The sequence below is a fragment of the Echiichthys vipera genome (assembly GCF_963691815.1).
Source record: "Echiichthys vipera genome assembly, chromosome: 15".
NCBI classification, from domain to species: Eukaryota; Metazoa; Chordata; class Actinopteri; order Perciformes; family Trachinidae; genus Echiichthys; species Echiichthys vipera.
In genome coordinates this window covers 23,862,071-23,875,440 of record NC_139840.1, presented here as the reverse complement: position 1 = coordinate 23,875,440, position 13,370 = coordinate 23,862,071, and the positions used below count along the sequence as shown (strand labels likewise).

Here is a 13,370-nt window from a genome sequence, read left to right as displayed (position 1 = left end):
TTGAGACTGTCACATTTCAGAAGGGGCCAAGTTTAGCCAACTCAGCCGTCTCTCATGCTTCTAGACTTGAGCTATACTGTACATGATCCAATCTGACGTAAAAATCCCTGTAGGTCTTTTTTTTTATTCTCTCCCGTGCCTTGAAACCAGTGATGTTATTATCTAAGGAAACATGCTCAAAACTTAAACAATAAAAATGTCTCCTGTCTCTTTCTCTCTTGACTGTCCATTTCCAGCCCGCATAGGAAAGATGAAGAGGAGGAAGCCTGAGGAGGGGGGCCAGGTATGTCCGCTGTGCAGCGCCCCCTTGGCTGGGAGCGAGGAGGAGATGAGTAGACATGTGGAACAATGCCTGATCCAGGTAGTGCAATCCTGGGCCCCGAACCAGTCGGACAGCCTATCGAAACCCTTCTCTTCCTGTAGATGCTGACGTGTCACCTCTTTACTTCCTGTAGATGCTGACCAGTCACCTCTTTACTTCCTGTAGATGCTGTCCAATCACTTCTGTAGATTAGTGCGGATCAACCAATAGCAACTGTAGTTCCTCTAGATATTGATCACCTCTTACATGGAGGTGCTGCATTCACATCATATGGGAGTAACTGTCTGAAAGATCACAGAGATCAATAATTCACAGGTCCATTATTAAATTATGCCTCTGCACAGCTGAGAAAAACAGTATTTTGAAGTAGAAGGCTGAAGTTTATCCCATATGACATGGTTGCATCTTATTCATTGGCATGCAGTGACATCTTTAGTCTCCGTAGATGAGGGCCAGTTTGGCTTTGCTCGCTGTAGATGTAGACCACCTCTTAGTCACGGTCCCTTTTTTTCCTGAAGTTGCTAAACCGTTCCATTCTTTTCCTGGTGTAGACCCGAGACAACAAATTTTCTCCACTAATCACCACTCCTCCTGTATCTCACTTCACTGACTTTACACTAGCTATAGAGACACTAATACCTCTTTTTCCACTAGCACGCTTTAGTTCATTCCAGTGCTGTACCGTGCTATGTGAGCTGTGTTTTCATAACATACATAAGTACAGATACTGTGCTGAGATGTTTCAATCTTGCTTGATCAGATCATTTATCTCACTTACTTCTGCAGCAAGATGAAGATGAAAATGAAACATTCAAAGGGTCTCTCCAAATTGTCTAGAAGAGTTTCAGTTTAAAGCAGTTGGAGTAAGTTAAGGTAATTTAGCCACAAAAGACATACTTTTGGCAGAATAAAAACAAGCAATGCATCATTTTACGACATGTTTCTATCAACCAATTTGATACTGTTCCAAGGTGGAATAGACTTCATTATAGCATCAAGCACAGCAAAACATATCTGTGAGCCTACGTTCTTCTAGAAACATTAAATAAAGGAAGAAAAAAATATGAGTGTCTCTTGAGTTACTCACAAGCTTGATGAATTTGATGTTGAGTATAGCCTGTGAATGTTCTCATTTGTCCAGGTCATCGTTATCCTCAAAGCAATTTCAGTCAAAAACAACTGGACTGGTTGTTTGAAATAGCTTTGAGGATAATGTTGAGTATAAGAAAAAATTGCAGTATCTGCAGCTCCACAAAGACTTTAAGTTGTTTGGTACAGTTTGTGCAAACACTGAACACGTGATTTCGATAAGCCATTTGTGTCCTAAAGACATTCAACAATACAGGTTATCGTCCTCACAGCTGCTCATGGTTTGGTACAGATAAAGCGTGCTATGGAGATCTTCTACAACACCATATTTAAAACAGTTCAATTGTGCACAAAAATACCTCATAAAAGGTCTGTTTGGGAAGTTTTCGCTCTGATTAACGCGTTCCCCTGTGTGTGTGTCAGCGTGAGGGTGCGTTGGGCGATGATGACTCTGCAGACATGGATGGAGAGAATGGGCGGGGCTTTGAGGAGTACGAGTGGGCGGGGCAGAAGAGGATCAGAGCTACGGCTTTGCTGGAAGGAGGCTTCAGAGGTACACACACACACACACACACACACACACCATCTCATCTCATACAATACTGCTGGTTTTATTTCACATCTGTCTGTGCAGAGGAGTGTGTCCTGCGTGATGATGTATCTGTCCAGCCGTCTGCTTGTCAGATGACTCACTGCCCTCCGTGGCCGTGTCACAGTAGTCAGCTGTACATAGACAGGATCTGCTCAGTTTTTTCTCTCTCTCCCTTTTTCTCTTTCTGCCTCTTCCTATCGTTTCTCTGCTTATCCATCGTTCCCTCTGTTCCTGTCCAGTGTGAGGAGTGTTGGTTCTGTAGGACCAGCACTGAATGTAACCAGGGAGCTGTAATGTTGCCAGGGATGTAGGTTTGCCCAGACTCAGCCCCACACAACCATGTTAGCGAGGGGAAGGAAAACACATTTAGCTGGGCAATTGACCCGTGTGTAGAGGTTGATGGGAGAGCTGGTCACTGGGGAGCATGGCTGCTCTGTTACACAACATACCTCTCTGGCACAGCCCCCTTTCGGTCCTTTTTCTGAGATTTTTCAAACTTACTTGAACTAATTTAACTATTTTTTCCTTAATCTTGGCTAATTTAGATTCGCTGATTATCAACCAATACTTATGTGCTAATTTACACGTCTAGTTAGATGTCTCCTTCCTTTAGTTCATGTGAGATCTGAGCTCACTGAATGGACATAAAATTATATTCTTCAGTTAACAATATTAACACAACTTCGATTTTATTGAGCAAGATTTGTCCAAGATTAGGGACATCTGTGATTCAGCTCCCAGATCACTCATAGGAGGACCTGAGCTTTTTAGACTTTAAAATGTCTGCAAATAGGACTGCAGCTGATAACACACATTTGATTTCTGTTTAATTGTTTGAATACATAGAGTTTGAGGATTAAAATTGTGGCCTCAGTTGTGTTTGTGTGAAAAAACGTGGAGAGAAAGAAAGATGGAGAAAAACGATCAAGATGTGCGCATATGGAGACTTTTGAACTGTCCTGGCTCTGCCTGGGCTTTCATCTGTCGCTCTTCCTGCTCGCCTCCTCCTCTCCCTGTTCGATCCGTTGTTAAACACACACACACGCTGAGCCTCACCTGCCCCCCTCTCTCCCCTCCCTCCCCCTCTCTCTACAAGCCAGAGAGAGAGGACACGAGACAGATCAATGTTGAAATCTTAACTAAACTGTGCACAGAACAGCTCGTGGGGTGGGAGGCGGCTACCCCACCCGTCCGTCCATCTCCCCGATGCTCCTTCCATCCATCGCCCATCTCCCTTTTACGTCGTTAAACGAGCAGACACAGGACCCTTCTGCCACGCTCTAATAGGGCACCTTGTGATGTGACACAGATAACCGAGGTGGCCTGGGGAGAGCGACTTGAAAAGCACACATACACACACACTCGACAGAAGGCTCAGAAGGTGGATTTTGTCTTGAAAGCTCCTCAGTGGTTCTAACACTTACCGCTGAATCCAGCAGGCTCTCGAGAGCCAGCGGCCGGCTAGACGGATATAGAGATGTTGCGAGGGGGGGGGGGTCTCCTCAGCTGGCGGGATGAAGAGAGGGCCTATCCCTCTGTGAAGTGCCACCATCCTTCCCTCCCTTTGAGAACGCAAGGAAGAAAGGCAGAGGCAACAGGGCCCTTTCAAGAGGGAGGAGGGACGGGGAGAGGGAGGAAAAAATCGAACAAGATCAGTTTATGATTCAACTCTGTGTGAGGGGAGACTTCCCTGTGTCTCGCACCGGCTTAGCAAGGTTGAAAGGACCCACAGCACAGACAGAGGGCTTTCTTTATCTGTCCAGTGGACTTTCTGTCTGTCTGTCTGTCTGTGTCTGCCTAAGTCTCGGTTTTACGAGCTGGAAAGTAACTATCTTTTACTTTTAACTCTGCAGGATACATTAAAGAGAGTTTTTTTTTTTACAAGTTTTCATCGTAATTGCTTACTATAGGGTTGTGTTTTTTTTTATACTAAAGCCAATTTGAAGCTGGAGTTTTGGTACTGATTCCAAAACTATACTTTTTTATATATATTTATATATTTTACTTAAAGATATTTATTAACTAATTGTGTGCAAAACCATTATTTCCATTTAACAGAAGTAGCCTTAGTTCTCAAATGTTAAATGTTGTCTTAAAAAGAAGCAAAAACAAAAACTTTGCCTACATAATTTTACAATAAGTAAACTTCTTTGACCAGACATTCGGGGAGATCTGCAAACATTTTTTAAATGAATACTTGTAAATGTCCATAGAAAGTTTTAGGGGTGTCATAGTTTGACTCTAAATTGAAAATTTGAATTTAGCTTTCAATTTCGATAAACAAAATCAAAAGCAGGATGGGTGATTCTCCCAGTATCTTTTTTGTTTGTTTGTGCATGTCCAAAGTAAAAACAACACCACTTCATCAAGAGTACCTAGACAGTGACAGAGTGCAGAATAGTGGTAGCTTGCATTTTAAGAGAACTAGCTCACCAGTAGTCTGAAAACCCTACTGCTTCCCTGAAGACATCAGTTTGCAAACATTCTGCCTTCACCGTGAGTTAAGTAACCGACGCACGGTAAACTGTGTCGGCGCCATCAGGGTCTTAATGGTGCATTCATGTGCACCTTGTTGTAAAGTACCCCTGTGGCTCTGGTTTTTGTTGTTTTACCATGTAACCATGTATCATCTTTTTAAAGAAGTATTTGAAAATGGGAATGACAGTTGTCATGTTGATCGATTCAAGACTGTCTTTTCCCACAATCATGATAGCATTCAGAGCTGCAAATATATCTAAATAGGAAAATAAAAGTCAAATTCGAACCATGGATTTGGAGAATCGTGACAGTCCAAAAGCAAATCCTCACCTTGGAGAGCTGGAACCAGCAAATACAGTTTGTGACCTAAGCAACTGTCAATTATCAAAATCTCAGCTATTGTCTTTGTGAGTACAGTGTAGTACAGTAAATTTGAACACATTCTGTTTCTTCCTCCTATATCATGTTCCTATTTGTCTACTCCTGCTTTTTTCAGTGAAATTACCAAGCTTGGTAAAAGTCAGTAGTTGATCTGTCTGTTTACGGACAGATGGAAAGGCAGACAGGGAGGCAGGCAGACAGATCCTCATGTTTGATATCAGCCAGTCCTGAGAGGCAGAGGAGGAGAAGAGGGGGATTACTGCAGGTTGAGATGGCCCAGAGGGATTGAGAAAGAGGAGAAATCTTTGCTTTGGAAATGGACTTCAAAGATGGCCGTCTCATGTCTTTGTGTCTGTCTGTCTCTCTGTCTCTCTCTCTCTCTCTCTCTCTCTCTCTCTCTCTCTCTCTCTCTCTCTCTCTCTCTCTCTCTCTCTCTCTCTCTCTCTCTCTCTCTCTCTCTCTCTCTCTCTCTCTCTCTCTCTCTCTCTCTCTCTCTCTCTCTCTCTCTCTCTCTCTCTCTCTCTCTCTCTCTCTCTCTCTCTCTCTCTCTCTGACCTGTAAATGGCAGAAAGATAGTGCGATGACCTTTGACTCCCCTCCTCTCTGCTTCTTAGGGGGGGGTTCCGATAATTGCTATGGTAACGGGACGTTCCCGAGGCAGGTCGATTGGTTGATCCGGGCTGTCAGTCGGCCTGATGAGTCCTTTGATCCAGCCTGCCTCTTCAGATCTGTATTTGTAGTGTTGTTGTAGTGACATGTATGTAGATGGAGGGTCTTCGGTGTTGCTGTCATGAAACATGTAACTCCGAGGATAAAACGTGCAGTTACTATGTTGAGAGTCAACGATATTCAGGAGATGGTTATGATAATGAGGCGTGCAGGATGTTGCTCTAGGAGCCGGTTTGTGTGTGTATTGATGATGCCTGTGTACCAGGAAAGAGGGGAAACTGGGGCCTAGAGAGAGAGAATAAGTGATACATGAGTAGAGAGAAAATTAGAGCGATAAAGGGTGGTGAAAGAGAAGTAAAGAATCATGTCAAAGAAAACGAGGGAAGGGGAAAAGGAGTGGAGAGAGGATAGGTGGGAGAAATGTAAAAAAAAAGAAGAAAAGTAAGAATGATGACACAAAATGAGTGAAAGAAGGTAAGGAAAGAAGGAAAAGAGGTGAAGAAAAGAAAAGGGAGGGGGAGCGTTGGTGCATAATGTGAGTGAAAGGCAGTTAGAGTGGGGCTGACCTTTCCCTCGCCAGATTAGATTGGCCTGCCAAGACTGCTTAGAGGGACAGATAGAAGCAGTGAGACACACACAACAGTATGCTCACAGTTAAAACACCTAAGACACACACAGGGGGTATAAATAGGCCACATATCAATATGAAAATACAGCATCATATCCATCTTTAAGAGGTTTAAAGTGTCTGAAAGCTCAAGCTAGATTGATTTTTACTGTATTTTAGACACTTCACTGATAGTCATGTACAGAACCTGTATATTTAAATAATCTTGTGAATAGAGGTTGGCCATACCGTTATGATACATTCATATCGCCAAGTTCCCAATTTCCGAGTACAAGTGGACGCAGCATAAACGACAGTGACCAGTTCCGCCAGCAGACCAACCGCTGTCAGCAACGTCACTAACATGGCGGCATATTTACATTTAGAGAGTGAATGTCTCCACAGACACACAGATGTGAATACTCATTAAAGAGGCAACAGGCGCTTTCATTAGTGGGTCATGTGATCAAATACCATTGTTTTGACCCACTCTGTGATAGACAGAATCTTAACAGACAATAAACTAGATGTCTTATGGGTTATATCTTTAAAAGCTACTTTTTAAACAAAATCCAGCACAGTGCTTACTACACATAAAATACACCAGGGCTACGTTGCATTACTTCCAGCAAACTTCACAGAGAACAATGAGGGAGAACTGGCATCAGCGATCTGTTTAAACTCAATATTTTCTGGTCAAGCTCAGCTAAAAACACAAAAACATTGATTCTATCAGCATGTTAGTGTGTCCTTCATGACCGAGCCTTTTTGTAACCATTACTGATATCGTTATCTTCACTTTACCAGCCATGGTGCTAATCATTTAGCAGCAGCCATACACATACTCTTGTGTTAAACGTGCTTTTTAGCATGATACTAACGATCTCTCTGTAAGGGCAGATCTTGGAAACATTTCAACTGTTAACAATCTAATATCGTCATATCGCACACCCCTACATGTGTATCCATTGGGGCTGGAGGTCCTCACATGTACACTTAAAGGACGTTAATACAATGGTTTTGGGGTCTTTCTGTGGCTTAGAGATTGGGACTGCAAAGTCCATGGTTCAAATCCGACCAGATGCATCTCTCCACTGAAGCTTTTGTTTTCCAAATAGGTATGGAAACCTATCTTCAGCATTATCAAGTCTCAAAAGCCAACATGTCCATGTTCCGCTTCTTGGACCCCGTTGTTGTGGCCAATTAGCCACAAGATCTATAGTTTGATCAGCTTGGGGATTAGGCTCCAACCATCATCACCACTACTACGCACACACTAAAGCACTCACATGCCACACATTAGTTAGAGTCAGAGCTATCTGTTATACTCTCTATCTAGCTTCAGAACCAACTTCCCTGACTTGGCTGACCCTGGGGCATTGTGGGTAGGACGGCTCAGCTTCTAACATTGGAATAGAAGGTCACCTCATGTGAGACTTTTTGAGTTTGTATCTCACCTGTCAGCACAGTGTTGTAGGTGACTGACAGATCTGGAATGCAATTCGTTTAAACCAGGCAGTTAACAAGGTGTTTGATGGTGAATGAGTAAGGGGGGGAAAAACCTGCCAGTGAAGATAGGAAAAATGTCCAAACGTTTCCCCATGTCAGACTGTATAATGTGACATGTGCTCTGTTCGCCTTGTGCTTGAAAAACTATAGCCTCAGTAGCCGAGCAGAGCCAGCAGGCTGCTAGATTTACGCTGCGTGGCCATTGTTCCCATATGGTCCCCTCTGCTGCTGAGACCAAATAAAAGTTAAAAGGTCTTTTTTATTTGATCACTAAAAACCATGGGCCTGTTGTAAAATGGCTTAGCAGCTTTCAGTCGTACCATGCTCATGTTCTCTCTCCTCCTTCCTCATTTAAAAAAAAAAAAAATCCTTTCTAGAGTCAGAGTGAAATAAATTGCACAGTTAAGGAGTAGAAGCAGAAGCAGCTGTTTAAATCCCAGAAGATCTTCGGAGATGAGCCCTACTGGCTGATTTACATTTTGACAAAGACACCATAGTGCAGAGACACTGTAGTGCACTGAGACCCACTGTTATAGGGAGTCAAGTATCGAGACTCACACACATACTGGGAAAGAGGGTTAAATAAGATGGCTGTCAACTGTGTTGAGCTTGTATCTGGTCCCAAACACACACACACACACACACACACACACACACACACACACACACACACACACACACACACACACACACACACACACACACACACACAGTCTTGTCACATACACACAGAGCATACTAGTCCAGCTGAGAGCTTGTAGAAATTGGGATAGGTGTAAATAAGATGGCTGTCAGGCCTGTCACTGGTAGACACACACAGACACATTCAGAGTCACATCTCAAGTGAAACACAAGTGCACACAATACACACACACCAACCCACCTCCAAGTGTTAAAATACTAAGTAACATACACACATGAACACTCTTGCACACCCTTCCTACCTTGTGTAAGTGACAGGTAGACAGACTCGCACTCACACACACAAGCACACACATTCACACACACCTTTGAGGGGTTGGAGAGACAGGGTCTAAGTGACAGAGGGACAGACAGTCTCAAACAAACACTGAAGAGACGCCTCAAAGTGACGGACACACACAGCTGGCTCTGTGGCTAAGTGGAGCTGAAGGGAGCAGTCAGGCAGCGGTAAGGGTTTGTCTGAGCGTTCATCACTGGGTTTATAGAAGTGCCACTCACACACACACACACACACACACACACACACACACACACACACACACACACACACACACACACACACACACACACTCTCTCTCCCACACACACACACACACACACACACACACACACACCACCACACATTCTCTCAAAGATTGATGGGTGAGGTGTCCGTCTTCATCAGTTCACCCCATGTCTAAATGCTGTCTCTCTCTCTTCACATTCGTCTCTCTGACCAAATCATTTTCGCGTCTACCTCTATCTGCAGATCTGTAATTGGTCAGGGAAAAGTAAAGTTATCACAGAGTTACATTTAAGTTCCTCCTCCTTCCTTAAGTTTGTCTCTTAAACTAGTTTTTTTTTTACCTTGTTATCCAGGATTTTTAATTTGTTTTTTTAACATGTTTTTACTTTTTTGCTTGATCTTTACAATTAGACACTGATGTAGATGTAGAAACGTGGGTGACCTGTAGCTGTGATGTTTTTCTTTTTTTGTGTGTTATTAGATCCCTCAGTGTTGGCACCGTGTTTTGGAAAAGTGATGAGGCCAATGGTTGCTGTGTAACATCTTATTCTCCATGTTTCTCTTATTCCCAGTGTCCTATGTAGAACGTCTGAAATCAAAATCCTGCTAAGAATAGTTCTTAAATTATCTTCACAGGAACAGGTTTCGCCACATGTAGCATCAAGGAGAGTGCGGCAGACAGTGACGCTGACCTGGACGTAGACGGAGACGACACCTTGGAGTACGGCAAAGCCCAGTACACGGAGGCTGATATCATCCCTTGCTCTGGAGCTGGAGAGGACCAAGGAGAGGCCAGGGAGCGGGAGGCGCTACGGGGAGCTGTGCTCAAGTATGACGCTTTAAGTTGCTGCACTGTCGAACAAGCAGAATATTAATTGAATTAAACGAGATGAAATGCACCATTGAGGATCCTTTCATACTAACATTTGTACCTCTGTATTGCAGCGGTGGGATGCCTTCAAACAGAATAACGCCTGAATTCTCTAAATGGGCCAGCGACGGTAAGTAGGGCCAAAAAAAAACGTATTATCCATAGGATTTTAGGATTGCAGGTCTTCATATACAGTGTGTATATATAGTTACTCAGACAAAGGGATAGTTTGCCAAGAAGGATGTATATTCATTTCATTGGCTCACGGTTTTTGAATGTAGCAGTGAGGTGTGTGAATGCTTATTGCAGCTAGAAGAGACATCATCCGGTGTTAACCACGTTGCCTGTTTGTGTTTACAGAGATGCCTTCAACGAGCAACGGAGAAAGCAGCAAGACAGACCCCAGCACTCCTTCATCCTCCTCCTCTTCCTCCTGCGTCCCACGCACCTGTAAAAACAGCGAGATCGAAAAGTAGGTTGCCCATAAATGGACGAACATGCACACATCATGATCTAGTTGTAAAAGGTGAGACAGAAAACGACTCTGTCACGTTTCACCGACGCAGATCACACAGAGCACACACACTCCCATGTCGATTCTATGACTTTGTGATGAGTTTTTTCGGATTTGTGGGAGAGTCATAAATGATGCATTTTGTGTGGATTCTGTTTTTTGCCATGCGCGTGTGTGCGTGGGACAGGAAGGGCCTCTCCTGATATTGATTTTTTTTTCTGTGGTTGTGTTCTCTCGGAGCACAGAGCTGCCTTGGAATCGTTAATGGGGACATAGACACAAGCAGATGCAAGGCACACGCTAGTTTCAAGGCAGCAGTATGAAAACACATGCAAATGTTTGTTCACACTGGAGTACAAGCGCCTTCAACGGCACTGTTCGTACACTGAGGCATGATCAAGCTTTAGTAAAGGGTTATAATATTGACACTGAACATCACATGTGGTATTCATACAGGTAAGAGTGTGTGTTAACTAGTAAAGGAGAAATCATGACTCCTGAGTCACAAGTTTTACAGCAAAATAAAAAGTGTTCAGTTTTCAAATCCTTGCACACTACAACGCGTCTCTCCTGATTGGCTGCTGACAGCGCTTGTAGGTGGGATGTTTTGAGTCTGTTTGTAGCAGTTTATAGCCTGCCATGCACAGCAATGGTTAAAAAAAGTGCAGTGATTCAATTGACTGAATGAGATTTGACCTGGGGTGCTTTGAATCATTGATGTTTTGGAGGAAGCTCTCAGAGAATTACTCCCTAAATCTTTCATTTCTTAAACAAATATCATATTGACTAGGGCTGCGCGATACGGCCACAATCTTTTATCCCCATATAGGTCATTTCATAGCCTATTTTTGTATACTCTTGTGTGAATCAAATACCTGACAAATTAAAGGTACTGACTATTTTCTAATTTTCTTATGGGCAAAAACCTTGGATCAGAACATGAGCATCCAAATTACATACATTTGTGAATCCCTTGGGCATTATACAGAGGCTAAAAGTCCTTGCCGCAGCAGCCCGGGTTCGACTCCGACCTGCAGCCTTTTGCTGCATGTGACATTGCAATGGAAACGATAGAAAAAAATATATAGGATACACACATTCTATATTGTTTTGACAATATATATCTTCGGTCTTCTGGAGCCTTCTTGCTGGGTCATATGGAAGAAGGACTCTGTATGTGACATCATGTAATCCAGTTGACGTTAATCCCATTTAACTGTGTGTTAATGTAAAGTTTGATTATAAAACATTTTATGAGAGTTTATTTGCTTATTTTTGTCAATTTTGACAATGTAATTGTGTCTCACAGTATTTGTCACAGTATCAATTTCATTGAAAGACGATAAATTGTCATATTGAATTATCGCCCAGCCCTGTTATTGACCTGTAAACATGACTGCAGCTGTAGGATGGATCGGACAAGAAAGTCCCCTCACCTACAAACAGTCACAAGCAAACACACTACCCTGTCCATAAGAACGCCCTATGTGTGAAAGGCCAGCGCTCGGTAATTCCCTCATTTCCATCTCCTCATCCATATTCTGCCACAAGTAAACAATCTCTCTCTCTCTCTCTCTCTAACACACACACACACACACACACACACACACACACACACACACACACACACACATCCTGTCCCCTGCATGGGTAATAGAGGTCAGCTCATTGCGAGAGCGAGAGAGATGTCGGTGGGCAAGCGAGCAAAGAGAAAGGGAGGGATTTGGTTGATTGGTTGCTTCTGCATGTCTGGCATATTCTCCTGTCCTTTTGCCCCATGCGATTACACACACACACACACACACACTCGTACACACACAGTGAGCTGGGGTCAGCCTGCTCGTTGCCTTCCATCCCAGACCCTATTTCTTAAAATGATTTCATTTGTCCACCTGAAGTGCCTTTAAGAACACCCCCTAAAAATCACCACCCTCATCTCATTTTCGTAACATTTTCCTCTTCGGTCATTTTCCTCTGGCAAAATGTTAGAGTCTAAATGATTGGAGTGTTCATGGCATTGAATGTTAATACAAAATGTATATTTATTAAAAATACTGCTTTAAAAACATAACCAACATCAATGTTTGCACCTTTTTATACATGTTTTACCATCATCTGGAAGGAGGCTGCTCATGATAAATGCTTCATTTAAATTAATCAATCGGCTGTGTGTGTGTGTGTTCCCAATATTTAATATAAGCAGACGGGATAACTGGTGAATAAGCAGAGCAGCTTGAAGTGTATTGATCAGAAACAGCACTGCAAGGCAAGAGGTGGGTTTGTGTGTGTGTTTGCTTGTAGAGCAAGTGGATGCATTCGATAAGTTGTTGTCTGTGGTGTGAACTCCTTGTTTTACTCCGTGTGTTTATGTCTGAGGGAGAGAGAGAGATGTAGGCAGGACAGTGCTGATTGATTCACTGGAGCACACACGCACAGTTGGTATGTTACTGATGTCAGCGAGGAAGAGGTGCCCTCCTCATGCTGCTCTGTTGATGTTTTGAATATTATTTAATATATTTGTTGTCAACGGTGGGTGACTTAGATTTTCTTTTCTCGGCTCAGTGTTTCTCAGTTTACATTCAATAAATGATAAACTAGTGGACTTCCTTTGCTCAGAACACTGCAGTAATTTCAGCCTACAGGCACGTTTTTTTTTTTTTTTTCTTAGCCTGACACTGTTGAAACTGAGCAGCTAATATTGGTAGCAAGAGCAGCAAGTTAGGGGGCTGCTGAGTTGTTCCTGCAGTCCCCTGTTCCTGCACACACAGCCTCAGCGTGAGGAGAGAAACACGAATAAACAAAATGAATGCAAAGCACAGTAATGAATCTCTTTCCGTTTAATTAAATGCATTCATTTTTAAGATTCTGCTTTTCCACAGTCTTGAAAGAGGAAAAAAATTCTACAAAATTGAAAACAGAATACCTACCCAACTAGGTCCAGCCCTACATTACATCACACTAATGTTGCTGGGGGGATATTTACTTCAGTTCAGTGGGAATCATATCTCTTGCCCAAAGCTCACTGCCCCTGAATCCGAAGAAAATGCGATGTTATGACTCTGTTATGGCCAAAATGCAGGTGTGCGTGTTGCTACATGATGTTCAAGCTGAGGTCTTAGTGGCCACCTGGA

At 43.0% G+C, this 13,370-nt stretch overlaps 1 protein-coding gene across 5 annotated transcripts in view; it reads left to right on the top strand.

The window, feature by feature from the left end:
- The window catches only part of rnf220a (ring finger protein 220a), a gene marked incomplete at its 5' end in the record, with an annotated part of 160,303 nt that overhangs the window by 133,156 nt on the left and 13,777 nt on the right, over window positions 1–13,370 (top strand). For 3 of the 5 annotated variants that reach the window (XM_083929030.1, XM_083929028.1, XM_083929027.1), the window contains 5 exons: window positions 237–361; window positions 1,835–1,964; window positions 9,491–9,683; window positions 9,800–9,855; window positions 10,086–10,197. In XM_083929030.1, coding sequence (XP_083785156.1) covers window positions 237–361; window positions 1,835–1,964; window positions 9,491–9,683; window positions 9,800–9,855; window positions 10,086–10,197 — 616 coding nt within the window. The remainder of the gene's footprint in view (window positions 1–236; window positions 362–1,834; window positions 1,965–9,490; window positions 9,684–9,799; window positions 9,856–10,085; window positions 10,198–13,370) is intronic. The other 2 variants (XM_083929031.1, XM_083929029.1) reach the window with 1 other exon arrangement.